At 44.0% G+C, this 13861-nt stretch overlaps 1 protein-coding gene across 4 annotated transcripts in view; it reads left to right on the forward strand.

Annotated features, from left to right (window-relative positions):
• The window catches only part of BCAS1 (brain enriched myelin associated protein 1), a 74869-nt gene that overhangs the window by 36854 nt on the left and 24154 nt on the right, over window positions 1-13861 (forward strand). For 2 of the 4 annotated variants that reach the window (XM_084888457.1, XM_084888459.1), the window contains exons 5-8: window positions 239-382; window positions 1280-1324; window positions 3977-4111; window positions 8701-8877. In XM_084888457.1, the coding sequence (XP_084744583.1) occupies window positions 239-382; window positions 1280-1324; window positions 3977-4111; window positions 8701-8877 (501 nt within the window). The remainder of the gene's footprint in view (window positions 1-238; window positions 383-1279; window positions 1325-3976; window positions 4112-8700; window positions 8878-13861) is intronic. The other 2 variants (XM_084888458.1, XM_084888460.1) reach the window with 1 other exon arrangement.

Raw genomic sequence — 13861 nt, forward strand, 5'->3', positions numbered from 1 at the left:
TTACCGTCCAAACAATGCCCCTCCAACTAGCTTAGCTGCAAATGCTGAATATGTTAGAAAGAGCGGAAGGGGGAGGAAGAACGACTCTCATAAGCTCCAGATTGTTCTGCACACCCGTGGGCAGAGGAAGTATGGCTGGAATTAGGGGGCAAGGGAGAAAGGAGTGTGAAGCAAAAATATTACTTTGAGAGTCCACATTCAACAAGTTGCAACTGTGAAAAAGCTGTTTTGCTCCTAGGACATAGCTGAAGGCGTAGACAAGGGACAGGAAGTCACACCTGTGAGTTGCTCTCTCCCCCGGGACCCTGAAGAATTGGAGATTGCCCAGAGGACAGCTATCACTGAGGACAATAATTCCATCATGAGCTTCTTTAAAACACTGGTAAGTCGTTTCCTTCCTTTCCCCCTCAAGTCTATTGCTCAAAGGTTTTGTTATTCTAAGAATAATGCACATTTGCGTGTCATTGTTCTGAATGATGCAGCTGGGACGCTGGAGAACAGCGGCAAGATGTGTTTTGAAAGGAAACTGTTATAGCAGGCCTTTCGTGAGGGAGACTTCGGAAATGGAAACCATGGGTACCCAAACTCCGTAACGCTGGGCTGTATTGTCGTGGAGCTCTACTGCAATTGGATGGTCATTGATCATGAAAATAACTGGAGAATACTTCCTCAAGTTCTTAACCCATCAGAGCATTTTGACAGGCACATGGCCAATAAAATGATAGAAACCACTTTCTATCTTGTTCCAGCTCAGTCTACCATTTGAATTGGATGGAGGCAGGGACCCATGTCTCCCATGGCTTGCTCATCTTCAACCCTTCGGGGAAGAGCCCACGGCCTGTCACATGCCAGATACTCATAAAGGAGCTGGTAATGAAGTTGTCATTAAGCAGACAGCTCCAAGTGTGTCTGGGCTACTTCCAAAGGTCAAGACTAACTTCAGAGGCAAAACCCAAAAAACACCAAAGGGTAGTTTGTTTGTTAGATTAGTGGCAGAACCGATGGAAAGTCTTTGGCATTCCATCAGTCAATCGTTTAATGTGGTCAAACTTTTGATGAATGTATGAGATCTGATGCATTTCATTATAAAACATTCCATTTTGTTAACTTTTGTATACTAGGTATACCAGAAGCCTGTGTGTTTCTATTAAAAAAAAATTTTTGGTTACATTTTTTTAACTGTAGAGTGAATTAGAATAACCTAAAAACTATGTGTCTATGAAGTAAAATCACCCCAAAGAGCTATAAGTTTTAACATTTGATTTCTCAAACTTTTAAGGTGTCATCTAACAAAGCTGAAACAAAGAAGGATCTGGAAGACACGGTAGGTAGTTTGAAGCGTGTTTGTGTTTGGGTTTGTGTGTAGAATTGGATTTGCATTGGTATCTGCTTCTTTGTTTCTTGAATTTTTGTGGGTGGACATACATATGCGCATATGTACATATTTAGCAATTTAATAGATTGTCTTTTAAATGTTTCATTTATGTTCATGGAATTTTAATAAAAATGTTAATGGGGAGCTTGAAGTACATGCCAATTCTGACTAAGTAATCCCGCAATAACCCATTTCTTATATAGAAGAAGAGTAGAATACTAATAATTATCTATCATCTTTTCTCTTTATCTGTATGTAGAGAAACCCAGGGAATATAGTCAAAATTAGCTCATGGAAATGAGAACGAGGTGAGACTCAATTTATAGTGGAAGTAAAGGCTGCTATATTTTTGGTCTTTAAAAAATATGTTCCTTGTTTTTCATGTCATTTGGGGGGAAAATAAATCTCGCTGCGAAGGCAATTATTTGATGAAATGAGGTAGTCGCCAGTGGACACACCCAAGGAGTTAGGATGCCCTAGAGAGCTGAGAATTTTTCTCTATCATCCTGAAATTCAGTCAGTTCCCCTCAAAATAAACTTTGTTTGAAGTAACTATTTTCTAGAGATGTTTTCCCTTCACACTTGACAGAACTGATTATCTCTAGTGGATCAGATTGCATAAAGTCCAAGGGCTCCTATGGAAAGTTTAGCTTGGTGACAGCTCAGTGTCTTGCATCCTCTTTTTAATAACTAAGAGTGTTTTGAAAGACATAAGGACCAAATAAATGGTTTGGCCAGCCCGATACATCTGCTGCCCATATTTGAAGGACTTAAGTTATGAAAAGGATCCTAGAATTTGTCATAGAAGACCTGTATTTGAGCTCTGGTCCTACAACCCAATTGCTATGTAATCCTAACCTATTTGAACCCAAATCTCCACATTTGTAAAATTGAGACAGTAAAAATTTAATCTCTCCGGCCCAGGATTGAGTGAAAGTTGCACAATGCCTGGTAAACCATGGAACTCTCTTGAAATGTCGGTAATCCCTATTTCCATAACCACTGTAAGGCAGACATTACCATGATTACATTTGTCTGGTATTGGCTGGTTTCTCTAAAACTTTATTCTTTTATTGAAAAACTAGAGGCCCAGTGCATGATTTTGTGCACAGGTGGGGTCCAGCCAGCCAGGGGTGGGCTAGGGGGGCAGTTGGCCGGCTGGCCCTGCCCCTTGGTCGAACTCCCAAATACTCTATTGAGGGGACTGTTTGCATATTAGCCTTTTATTACATAGGACTAGAATGTGGCCAGTGTGGCTCAGTGGTTGAGTGTTGACCTGTGAACCAGGAGGCCACGGTTCAATTCCCAGTCAGGGCACATGCCCAGGTTGCAGGCTCAATCCCCAATAGGGGGCATGCAGGAGGCAGCGATCAATGATTTTCCTCTCATCATTGATGGTTCTATCTCTCTCTCTCCCTTCCTTTCTGAAATCAATAAAAACATACTTTTAAAAAAAAAAATTAAAGAAAAAATAGATATCTGAGCCATGTACATGTGTTTTTCTATGGAATTATTCATTTGCTATAGGACAGCCAGTGTGAAGTTCAATGAATGTTTGGGTCCAAAGTTTCTCTTTTGGGTCTGTGTTTTGTATTGTTTGAGGATACATAGCACAATAAGCTATAAAGAGGGGAGAATGTGGGTGTGTTTTGTGGCCTAAGTTACATGATGCTCTCACTCACTTGAGCTGCTCAGATACTAGTCCTCCACCCAGAATGTGGTCCCAACTGAATGGGCCTGGCTGATAAAATCTCACTGTCCAGCCCAGACAGCTGTTGGGTGCCTGCTGGTGGAGTCTATTTTCAAAGGAAGGTTTTGTGAATGTAGGTTGTCCTTCACACACACAGACCTCTTTCTACAGCCCTGGTTCTCATACCTGGTCTTTTTTATATGTTTTCTACCGCAGTTCTTGGAATCATACTTTGAAATGTCTATACCCTTTGTCTATCCTTCCATTTGGGAAATTTTTAGCACGCTGTACACTCCACACAAAATCGCCCCCCATTTGTAACTTGAGTAAACAATTCTGAATGGTTGTGGTTGGGCTACTTCAGTTCCAATCACTCACTACTTTGGCTCAGTGGACTGGCTCATACTAGAAACTTGGGAGATCTGCCTACCTCGAAGTCAGCTGACATTTTTGTGGGCGATACTGTGTCCCTAAAGTCCCTAACACTGAATTAAAGAAGGTTCATTTGGGAATGAAAGTCGCTTGATTCTAGAACGCAAAAATCAATCAAGTAGGGACTGTATTACCTTTTTAACTTTGTGGATTTTTCATCTGGGTATTTTAATGTCCTATTGACAGAGTTGGAATGTTCTGTCGTTGCCTTTAGCAAATAAAGTTGTGTTCATCTGGGGCACTGAACCAGGTTGCCCTGTTGAAAACCCATGTGTGCCTGCCATGGACTGTGCTCTTTAGCAAATCACCTTTGAGGGTTTTAAAGAGAGAAACAGTCACATGATGCCTTGTGGTTGGGGGATGCAGTTGATATACCAGCAGTGATTTGTCAAAGTGTTTGAATGTACTTAACAAACAAAGGAGGGAATGGATTTTGTCTAAAAAGAAAGTTCTAAGCTGTGGCTGCTGTTGCCCAAAAGGCATGCAAAGCAGAAAGTGTCTGTGACGGGCAAGCTGGGCAGAAGACATCCGAGATCCAGGCGAAAGGCGCCAAGAAAAAGCACCTGAATAGCCCCAGGCTAGGACTCTCCTTTAGAGGGTTCTTTAGGCATAAGGTCTGTATTTGTTAACTAGGAGGGGGGAAAGGAACTCTGGTCTTCACCACACAATGCACATACCATTCCGTATCCACCCAGCTCCGCTTCAGGGAAGAGAGAGCCTTGGGTGATTGGAACTTTAAAAGGGGATTCAAGATTCTGTGAATCAAATTTCAGTACAATTGTTTAAAGTCTCCATATTTATAAACATCTCACACTGGTTTCTTCCTAGCGTGGACCAGGGTTCTGAAACTATTCTTCTAACCCAGTGTTTCCCAAATGTTGAAAGTATGCATGCCACCGTCATCACTATTGTCATATACACTATTATTTATTTGATATTTTTATATTGAAGTCAACTCATTTCCTATGGAAAGGCATCTTTAAAAGAAACTTCATGTTACATTTTACATAGGAAATCAGAATCCTCATAAGGAGAAGGTAACTATTAATGTGGCTAATAAAAAAAGAGCTCACATTCTAGTTACCGTGTTTGTGTTAAGTCCAAATCGAATGCCCTTTAGAGCTTTACTGAAAGGCAGTTAGCCACCAACAGACCAAGAATGTCCCCCAAAGCTTCTTAGAATAATTCGATGAGAGTTGAAAAAGGAAAAGTATTTTCACTATTTGAGTGTCATTTCATGTCATATCTCCGTGCAATGTAAAATCATCTCTGATTCCATCAGTGGTATGCTTTCTACACTTTGGGAAACACTCCTCTAACTTACAGATAACAATTTTATCTTTCTGGGGCCTGTCCCATCCATCGCCTGCATTAACTGAGCTTATACTGAACCCACATGAAAACCCAGGCAGAACCAAACAATGAATGGGCAGAACAAGTTCTAGCTCAGGATCCTTCTGGGTCCTTTGGGAGATTCCACTCTTCTCATGTCTAAGAAGATGCCAGTGCTGGTCTGAAGCCATCAGTTAAAAGCACCCTTGAATTGGGCCAGCAGGTTTGGAAATTTGTCTAAAATATCAACCATTCTGCACTAAGTTGAATGATCTTATTAAAAAATGCCCCCAGCTGGATGTGATAGTCCCAGGATTGTGTATGCAAATAAAAGCTCCATAGAAAGTCTCATGGGTGAATCTATATTTGCATAAATGTGTTAGGAAGCCATCCTTCAATTTTCATACAGGCTTTCTTTTGTTCTGTAAAGAGAGAAAGGGGTGATAGAAATTGCGATGGGAGAGGGAACATTAGAAAGCAGGGTGCTGTGTTTGGGAAGAGCTAGTGAAACATCACAGGCCTCACACAGGGAATCCAGCTGAGCTTCTCTGGAGCCTCGGTAAGCATGGGCCTTGGAAGTGTGAGCTGAGTACCCCCAGCTCCAGACCTGCATTTCCCTGAGGACATTCATTTCACACCCAGAATCCCCTCCCCCTGGACCACCCAAGTTCAGTCTTCCTAGGACTTCCCCAAATCCCTGGCCTCCCCTCCTGCCCCTGAGGTGCATGTTGGGTAGGACGGGATTGGGAAAGGACTGGAAAGGGCAGAGGCAGTCCCTTTCTGGATGCTGTCATTCACATGCAAGGACTTTGGGGTTTTGCCTTGAGTTACACTCAGTCTGTTTTCGTGTAAAAGGGGAGTAAGGGAATTCCGAAATATTCTCAATTCTCGTATGCAGCCGTTTGGTTGTTCTCCCTGACTCTTACCTCCAGACCTAGGACAGTTTATTTTCTTTACTTGATTATCCTGTTGTGTAAAAAGATAGGAAAAGAGGGCCATTGAAACTGACAGCCAGATTCTCTCCACAAACCTTGTGGCATGATTACAGGAGGTGTGATTAAAGTCATTCTTCTTGATTTTATTGTTACCTATATCAGAAAAGAAGAAATCCAAGCCCTAGCTGGTTTGGCTCAGTGGATAGAGCATCATCCCAAGAATGGAAAGGTCATGGGTTTGGTCAAGGGCAAGTTTGCATGCTCCATCCCTGGCCTGGTCAGGGTACATGCAGGAGGCAACCAATTGATGTGACTCTCTCACATCAATTTTCTCTCTCTCTGTCTCTCCCCCTCACTTCCACTCTCTCAACAAACCAATGGAAAAAATATCCTGGGGTGAGGATTAACAAAACAAAATAAAAGAAATTCAAGGATGAACTACTATCTTCCAGTTTTGCTCTAAATGGATACCAGTTCTGGTTAATGCCTAGGTTCATTTCCCTAAGTCTCAATTCTCATCCTATAAAAAGAATTCTGTAGCCTAAAAAAGTGGAGAGGCCTGGAATTAATAGATGGAATGACATTCTTGCTATAAAGAGTAAAAGTGTCAGCTCTCCTTGGATGAATCTGAATCTGCAATGCCTCAGACTGGAACCTTCTCATTTATCCCCAAACACTGGGCGTGACCACAGGCTCGCAGGTGGGCATCGTTTTAGAATGCTTTTGCCACGCCTAGAACTGCCCCAGTCCCCACTCAGGTTTTCCCAGGGGCAATCATCAATCCTGCTAACGCCATCACAGTTGCTTAGCGACCCCACCCACGCTGTTTGGATGGTAAATCCGGTGCTTGCTACTTACCCTGAGGTGCTGTGGTATCTGTCCAGGTCGTGCCTGCCCCGTCATTGTGCTCAGCCCATTCAGCCAAAGCTGTATGAGGGTTCCACACTCACAAATGAAGCCCCCAAGATGCCTATGTTCTAGAATTTCTCCCTCTTCAAAGAGGCACAGAAAACATAGTGTGTGGCTTATATAAATAGTCAAATTGATGTTCTTTGCGAACACCCTATGAAGAGGCGATGTGCTATGTGGAAAGAAAGCCAAAGTTCAGAGTTCAGGCCAGGCAGTGGCCCCTAATTAATGACAGGCTGATCATGGGCCTCAGTTTCCCCATCCGTGAAAATTCGGGCATTGGCTCAGAGGGTCTCTAAGACTCTGTCCAACATCAAACTTATTGAATTACCACAGCCCAGTTTTACTACTGGATTTTTTCCCCTTTAGTCAAAGATCTGACATCCCTGGAATTGAAAGGGCTTATGCCGTGAACTCCTGGAGCACAAATCATAAAATGAAGATGCTTATAAGAAGTCAGGTCAGATGGACCCAGTGTTAAAATTGGTTATGTTGCCGAAACCGGTTTAGCTCAATGGATAGAGCGTCGGCTTGGGGACTGAAGGGTCCCGGGTTCGATTCCGGTCAAGGGCATGTACCTTGGTTGCGGGCATATCCCCAGTAGGGGGTGTGCAAGAGGCAACTGATCAATGACTCTCTCTCATCGATGTTTCTAACTCTCTATCTCTCTCCCTTCCTCTCTGTACAAAATCAATAAAATATATTAAAAAAAAAAATTGGTTATGTTGGCCAGACCCATGTGGCTCCATGGCTGATGTCAACCTATGAACCAGGAGGTCATGTTTCAATTCCCGGTCAGAATACATGTCTGGGTTTTGCACTCAGTCCCCAGTGGAGGGTGTGGAGGAGGCAACCAATCAATGATGGTCTCTCATCATTGATGTTTCTATCTCTCTCTTCCTCTCCTTCCTCTCTGAAATCAGTAAAAATATTTTTAAGAGAAAATAAAATTGCTAATGCCGGTGTTCACTCATGTCAAGATCAATTGAGATTGTCTTCCTCCTAACTCTCCCTTTACCCCAAGACTCAGGAGGAAGCAGAACATGAGAGGTCATGGCCCTGTCCTTAAGGAAGTCAGACATCCTGGAATTGAACCTCAGCGTGGCCACCCAGAGTGGGGACAGGAAGAGAGAGTGAGAGAATGGAGAAGGAGGACAGGAAGAGAGGGAGAGAGGAGGAGAAAGAGGAAAGGAAGGAAGGAAGAAAGGAAGGAAGGAAGGAAAGAGGGAGGGAGGTAGGGAGGGAGGGAGGGAGGGAGGGAGGGAGGGAAGGAAAGAGGGAAGGAAGAAAGGAAGGAAGGAAGGAAAAAAAGAAGGAGGGGGAGAGAGAGAGGGAGGGAGGGAGGGAGGAAGGAAGAAGGGAGAGAGAAAATAGGGATAAAATTAATAACATTTGAAGTTTTGAGTCAATTACAATCTATTCAATTATTTCTAAATTAGATATAGAGGCTCCATCTAAAGGTGAAGAAATGCAGTTTTGAGGGCTCTCTTAAGAGCCTTCCACCCCGTCTATTTGTCTCCTACTCATTTATAGCCTGGGTCAGGGATCTCCACAGTGGACTATAGGAGGAAAATTGAGAACTTCCATTTTAAATTATATTTATTTAACCCTTCTTTAATTTTGAACTGGGGTTAGTAAAACAATGTATCTCTATATGATAAATAGACTGCATGTTGGAGGTACATGTTCAAAATGTTTTGACTGATAGGAACATGATCAACATCACCTGAAGACCAACGGCCTGGGTACGCATTAACCTTCTAACAGAGGAGTGCCTCTTACAATCGGCTTGATTCTAATGAGCTACTTACATAAACATGATCAATGATGGTTCCATGGTATTTTTGTCCAAAAGGAACGTCTCTTTACTTTTTCCAAGATTTTAACACAAACTCACATTCATAGTAGCGTATTTGGAAAAGCGTGAAGAAAATTAACATGCACAACCCCAGCCCATGTTGGTAAAAGAGAGATCTTTCACTTTAGAGATCTGGAAATCATTTTGAATTTTTTTCTAAACTCTATAGGGTGCTGAAAAGTCACCTGCTCGGTCAGCAGACCTGAAGTCAGACAAAGCCACCGTTGAACCCCAGGAGACCCAAGGGGCAGCCAAGAATCCTACACCCACAGAAACGGCAAAGGAGGGTGCCAAGCAGAAGGGAGGCCCCCCCTCTCTGCCTCTGAGCAAACTGTTCTGGAAAAAGGTAAGCGCTGGTCTCAAGATGTGGAGTGTGCATGGGGCCGGGGTGACTTGAGAAATTATTTCCGTTGAGCCAATCAATGAACTCAGCAACATGTGGTGTTTCTTTCTCTTCTCCAAAATGACTCAAGTAGCCATTGAGTGGAAGACTTACTCACTGATTCAGAATGACATGCCTGGCATAGTATAAACATGTGTTTCGTGGGAAAGGAAGGGAAATGAACAAGTAGAATGTTTCATTCTTGGAATTACTCCAGTTCATGACTGAGGGCTGTGGTATTTCATGATTTCATTGTCTTTTGAAAATCACTCATTATCCCCCTGGCTTCCTCTGAGTGCTCTCTCCCCGGCGAGAGAGCTGGGCTCCGTTTGCACTGCCAGCTATAATCAGTCGCTAGAAGCACCAGGTTTCACGGTTCTTAGGAAAAGCCAAGGTGTCGGCCGGTTTCCACCAGGGCAAGTACACAATGTGCTCTGTGATGGGAAAACGTAAACCAGGGTCTGATTCTTTCCTCTCTAGAACTGAGGAGCTGCCCCCGTGCGAGGAGATGGTTGGGTGGGGCTGAGTCATTCTGAGAGCTATTGCTTGGTCGTCACTGCGAGTCCGCCCCAGCAGCCATGCATGTTCCCAAGTCTCGCCTGTTTCCAACGTGGCCAAATGATGAGCAAGACGTGGTGGGTGAGGCGGGCGATGGGTGTGATCTCTAGAGCTGGGGAAATCTAATTTAGTAATTCCATCAAAACCCATGCCACCTGGCACCCACGGCCAGGCAGGTGATGAAACAGGCGCTGCTGGGGGGTGAGTTTGTTCTCTCGTCTAGAATCCTGGGTTTCTTCTGAATTTCTGAATGTCCTCCCCGTGTGTTTTCCTGTCCTGAGGAATTCTTCCGTCCAGGTCCTGCCCAGAAACAAACTCCGACATGAAGTGAAAACATTGGGTGATGTCATTTGGTGTTCAGTTCAAACCCTCTTCCCTCACCAACCACCAATCGCTTATTTTTAAAATTATTTTATCAGCAATATAGTGTAGGAGACAATTTCTAGTGAGTGACATCACATAGGGGTGGCAGTGCACTGAGTTTGGTGGCCCATATTCAAAAAGTTTTATTTTTGTTTAAATACTAGAGGTCTGAAGCATGAAGATTCATGCAAGAATGGGCCTTCCTTCCTCTGGCTGCCAGCATCACCTTCGCTCTGGCCTAAGCAGCCTTTCTGCTCTGGTCCAGAGACACCTTTCCACTCTGGCCGGGAGCCACCTTTCTGCCTTCTCATGCTGCCCGGAGCAGCTGAGGTTTCGAGAAATGCCTGCGTCATCACCATGCAAGTTAACCCGCCATCTTTGTTGGGTTAATTTGCATACTTACTCCTGATTGGCTGGTAGATGTTGTGAAGGTGCAATCAATTAGCATGTTACTCTTTTATTAGGTAGATATATACATTTAAAGTGTATTAGGAAAAACAGAACTGACACATTGAACTTGGTTTAACATATTGATATATTTTGTTTAAGATAAGAGAGAGGTTTCAAAAGCAGCCCAATTGCAAGGAAAGTGCAGCATAAACCATGGTACTGACAGTAAGTAAATAAAGGTACATTGGATCCTTTAAGAAGCAGACCCCAAGACAGAATTGACGTGCTAGAGGAGAATGAGAATGAAGGGTAACGGGGAGTGGCAGGAGGAGGCAGGGAGCCTGCCCACCCGTGAGAACCGGTCACCTGTGACCTGTGGCTGAGGGAGGGAACGGAGGGGAGAAGGTCCCTCAACCTGAGGGTGAACTGAGCTAGAGGGGATTCCCAGCACAGACACTGGGCATTCTGGGGCCACACATTGGGCAGAAATGGCCCAGTATCCCAGTGCTCAGACATGGGCTGGGAGCAGCCAGGGAGAGCCGGCCTGGGCATCAAGGATGCTGAAGGTGTGACAGTTGGAGGCGGGGAAATCTGAATGCCACTTCCCCATGACTGCCACCCGATGGCACATACAACAAGGCAAAAACCGCATAGGAGGCCGGGAAGTATCAGATGTTTGAGGATCCCTACGTAAGGGTTAAAAGTCTAGTGTCAAACAGATCTGACTTTGAGTCCCAGTATGCCTGGTTGAGCCTCAGTCTCCTAAGCTGTAAAATGCAAACAATAAGAGCACCTACATCATGGAAAGGAAGCCAGGGTGGTGTGGAGTCATTCTGGTAAAACCCTAACAGGTACCCAACACAGAGGTGATTTCCTGGCCTCTGCTCGGGAGGGGTGGGCACTACCCACATCCACTTCTCAGCCTTCTGGACCGCCGGGTTTGTGGACGCCTCTAAGCCAACAAGCCTCAGGGCATCATCCTTTCTTCCCTTGGGGATGTATCAGAGGCATGCTGGTTTTCCTTTGAAATTCAAGCTTTTCCCGTGGAGATAAAAGGGGGGTACTTGGCATTTATCTCCCTAATAACAGAATTTCATTTATTTATGTTTCCCTCTTTTTTCCCCAACATTATCTGGCTTTACTTCTTTAGTAGATTATAAAATTTACTAAAACTAATCCCCTGTATGGTAAATCTTGTCTTTCCTTCTTTCACCTGGTCAGAAAGAACAGCGCCCTCTGGAGGTAAAATCGGGAGCGTATTTTTAATTGGATTCTTTCATCAGTGCTGACTTTTTTTGTGCTAAATACTTTGTGCCAAGTAATCAGCATTGAAAAGTCAGCAGTGAGTTTATTTTGTTCATTAGATTCTAGTATAAGTGAAATCATATGGGTCTTGTCTTTCTCTAAAAAACAAAATGGAAACAGACTCATAGTTATGGAAAACAGTACTGCAGCTGTCAGAGGGGAGAGGGAGGGGGCTGGTTGAAAAAGGTGACGGGATTAAGAAAAAACAAAACAAAAGCCTCATAGTCAGACAACCTTATGGGATTAGCAGAGGGAAAGGGGGTGGGGGAGGCAGAAGAGGGTAGAAGGAGGATAAGTGGTGATGGGCGTTGGTAGTGAACACACAACACAGTATACTGATGGCGTGTTTGTAGAGTTGTACCCCTGAAACCTAATTTTATTAACCAGTGTCACCCCAATAGATTCAGTCAATCAATCCATCAATAAGAAAAGGCAACAGTGGGGAGATTGCCGACCTCTTGTAGTTTACAGTCTCACGGCTTCTGTTCTAATTGGAAATAAAATTGAGACCTTTGTTTTCTTTAAGTTAAAACAAGTTTACAGTAATACTTTCCATGTCCCTCCATGCTGTCTCAAAGGGTAAGAGATCCTTCTTTTTTTACTGCTGCCTAGTGCTCTGAGAGAAATAAGCCAGTCAGAGAAAGATACATATTGCATGATCTCATTCTTATGTGGAATCTAATTAACAAAAAAAACTGATAAACAAAAAAAAACAAATAAACAAAAAACTGATGAGTCTCAGAGACATAGAAGCATGGAACAGACTGTCAAATCTCAGAGGGAAGGTGGGGATAGTGGGTGGGTAAGGAGAGATTAACCGATGAACCTGTTTTTGCCTATATGCAAAACCCAGGGACACAGACCACAGGGTGGTGAAGGCCTGGGATGAGAGGGTGGGGCAGGCTAGCAGGGATCAGTTGGGGAAAAGGGGATGTATGTATGTAATACTTTAAACAATAAAGATTAAAAATTAATTAATTAATTAAAACATTTTAGTTGTACAATCATTCTTGTAAAAATTTTATAAAGTGCTAAGAAGCGCTAGAAAATTCTGGTGTTTCGAGCCACAAACTCGCCGTGCAAGCTGCTCCAGACGTGGGCTCTGAGCAGGTGTATCTGACGTGTGACCAACATGGAAGGGGCAGGAGCCCGGCTGTTCACTTACCCAATTACCCCAACTGGCTATTTGAGCACCTGCTGGCATAAAGGCGACACGCACGGGCCAGTGTGGAAATGGACAGAAATGTGCAAAGGGTGACCAGTCACACGGCCTGGAGTTACCTCCTCTTCCCAACCCCCCTCCTCGGTGACACTGGAGGAAAGTCTCCCCTTGCTACGGGCAGGCACCTCTCTCTGCACCACCGTGCCCACCTCCCTTCCAACAGGACGTTAAGTATTCAGAACTTAATGCGCTTTTGTGAAACATCAGAAAGATCTGGAAGTCTGAAACCAGGACAACGATCACAGGAGCACTGTGTCCCAAAGCAGCTCCTGCTTCTCACCATCATCTCCACTGGGTTCCCAGTCCAGTCTGGAACACCGCCGGTGACAAGGGCCAGGACTTCCCAGACATGGAATCCAGCGGGGCCGGGAAGGAGGTTGAAGAACTGAAAGCTGCTATTCGGAAACGGTCCCCCCCTAACGTGGCAGTATGTTGCCTCTTGAAACTTTGGCAGGTCAAGTTGGAGGCCGTCTGGCTTTCAAAATATTGTTTAATTCCTCGCCTGTTCATCATATTAAGTAGCATGCAAATGGTCTCAAGGGGAAAGGGTATAATTCCAAGAAACTACACTTCTGAATGGCCTAGGGCTTCTTGACAATCAGAAGCTTCCAGAAAACCCACAACCTTTTCAGGGGCATGTCTGTGCTCAGGTAAATGTCAGTATGAGAAGGAGATAAATCAAATAAATGATCCACACTGAAGTCTAGAGAGAAAGAAGTCTGTAATGGGGAAAGACACACAGACACCCACCACCACCACCAAAAAAAAAATAATAATAATAATAATAAAATAAAAGTGTTTCTGATCCTGGCAGGAGGAAATCTTGGTCCCAAGAACCATCTCCACCATTTTTTAGCTGTGCCACCTGGGACAAGTGATTGCCCCTCTCTGTGCCTCCATTTCCTGCTGAGTAACTGAGGATCCCTATTCTTACAGCTCCGGGCCACAGTAGGTGAGAGAACGTATACAAAGCGCCAAGTGCAAAAGATGGATTTGTAAATGTCAGTTCCCGTCTTCCCTTCCTCTGGATGTTTTAAAGGTAAAAAGAAAGGCAGGACTTGGCACTAAGTAGAGATGGGGAAGAGTTCTTAACCTGAATCCAAGAGAAGA

The sequence above is a fragment of the Pipistrellus hanaki genome (assembly GCF_964339955.1).
Source record: "Pipistrellus hanaki genome assembly, chromosome: 6".
In the NCBI taxonomy this organism is placed as follows: domain Eukaryota; kingdom Metazoa; phylum Chordata; class Mammalia; order Chiroptera; family Vespertilionidae; genus Pipistrellus; species Pipistrellus hanaki.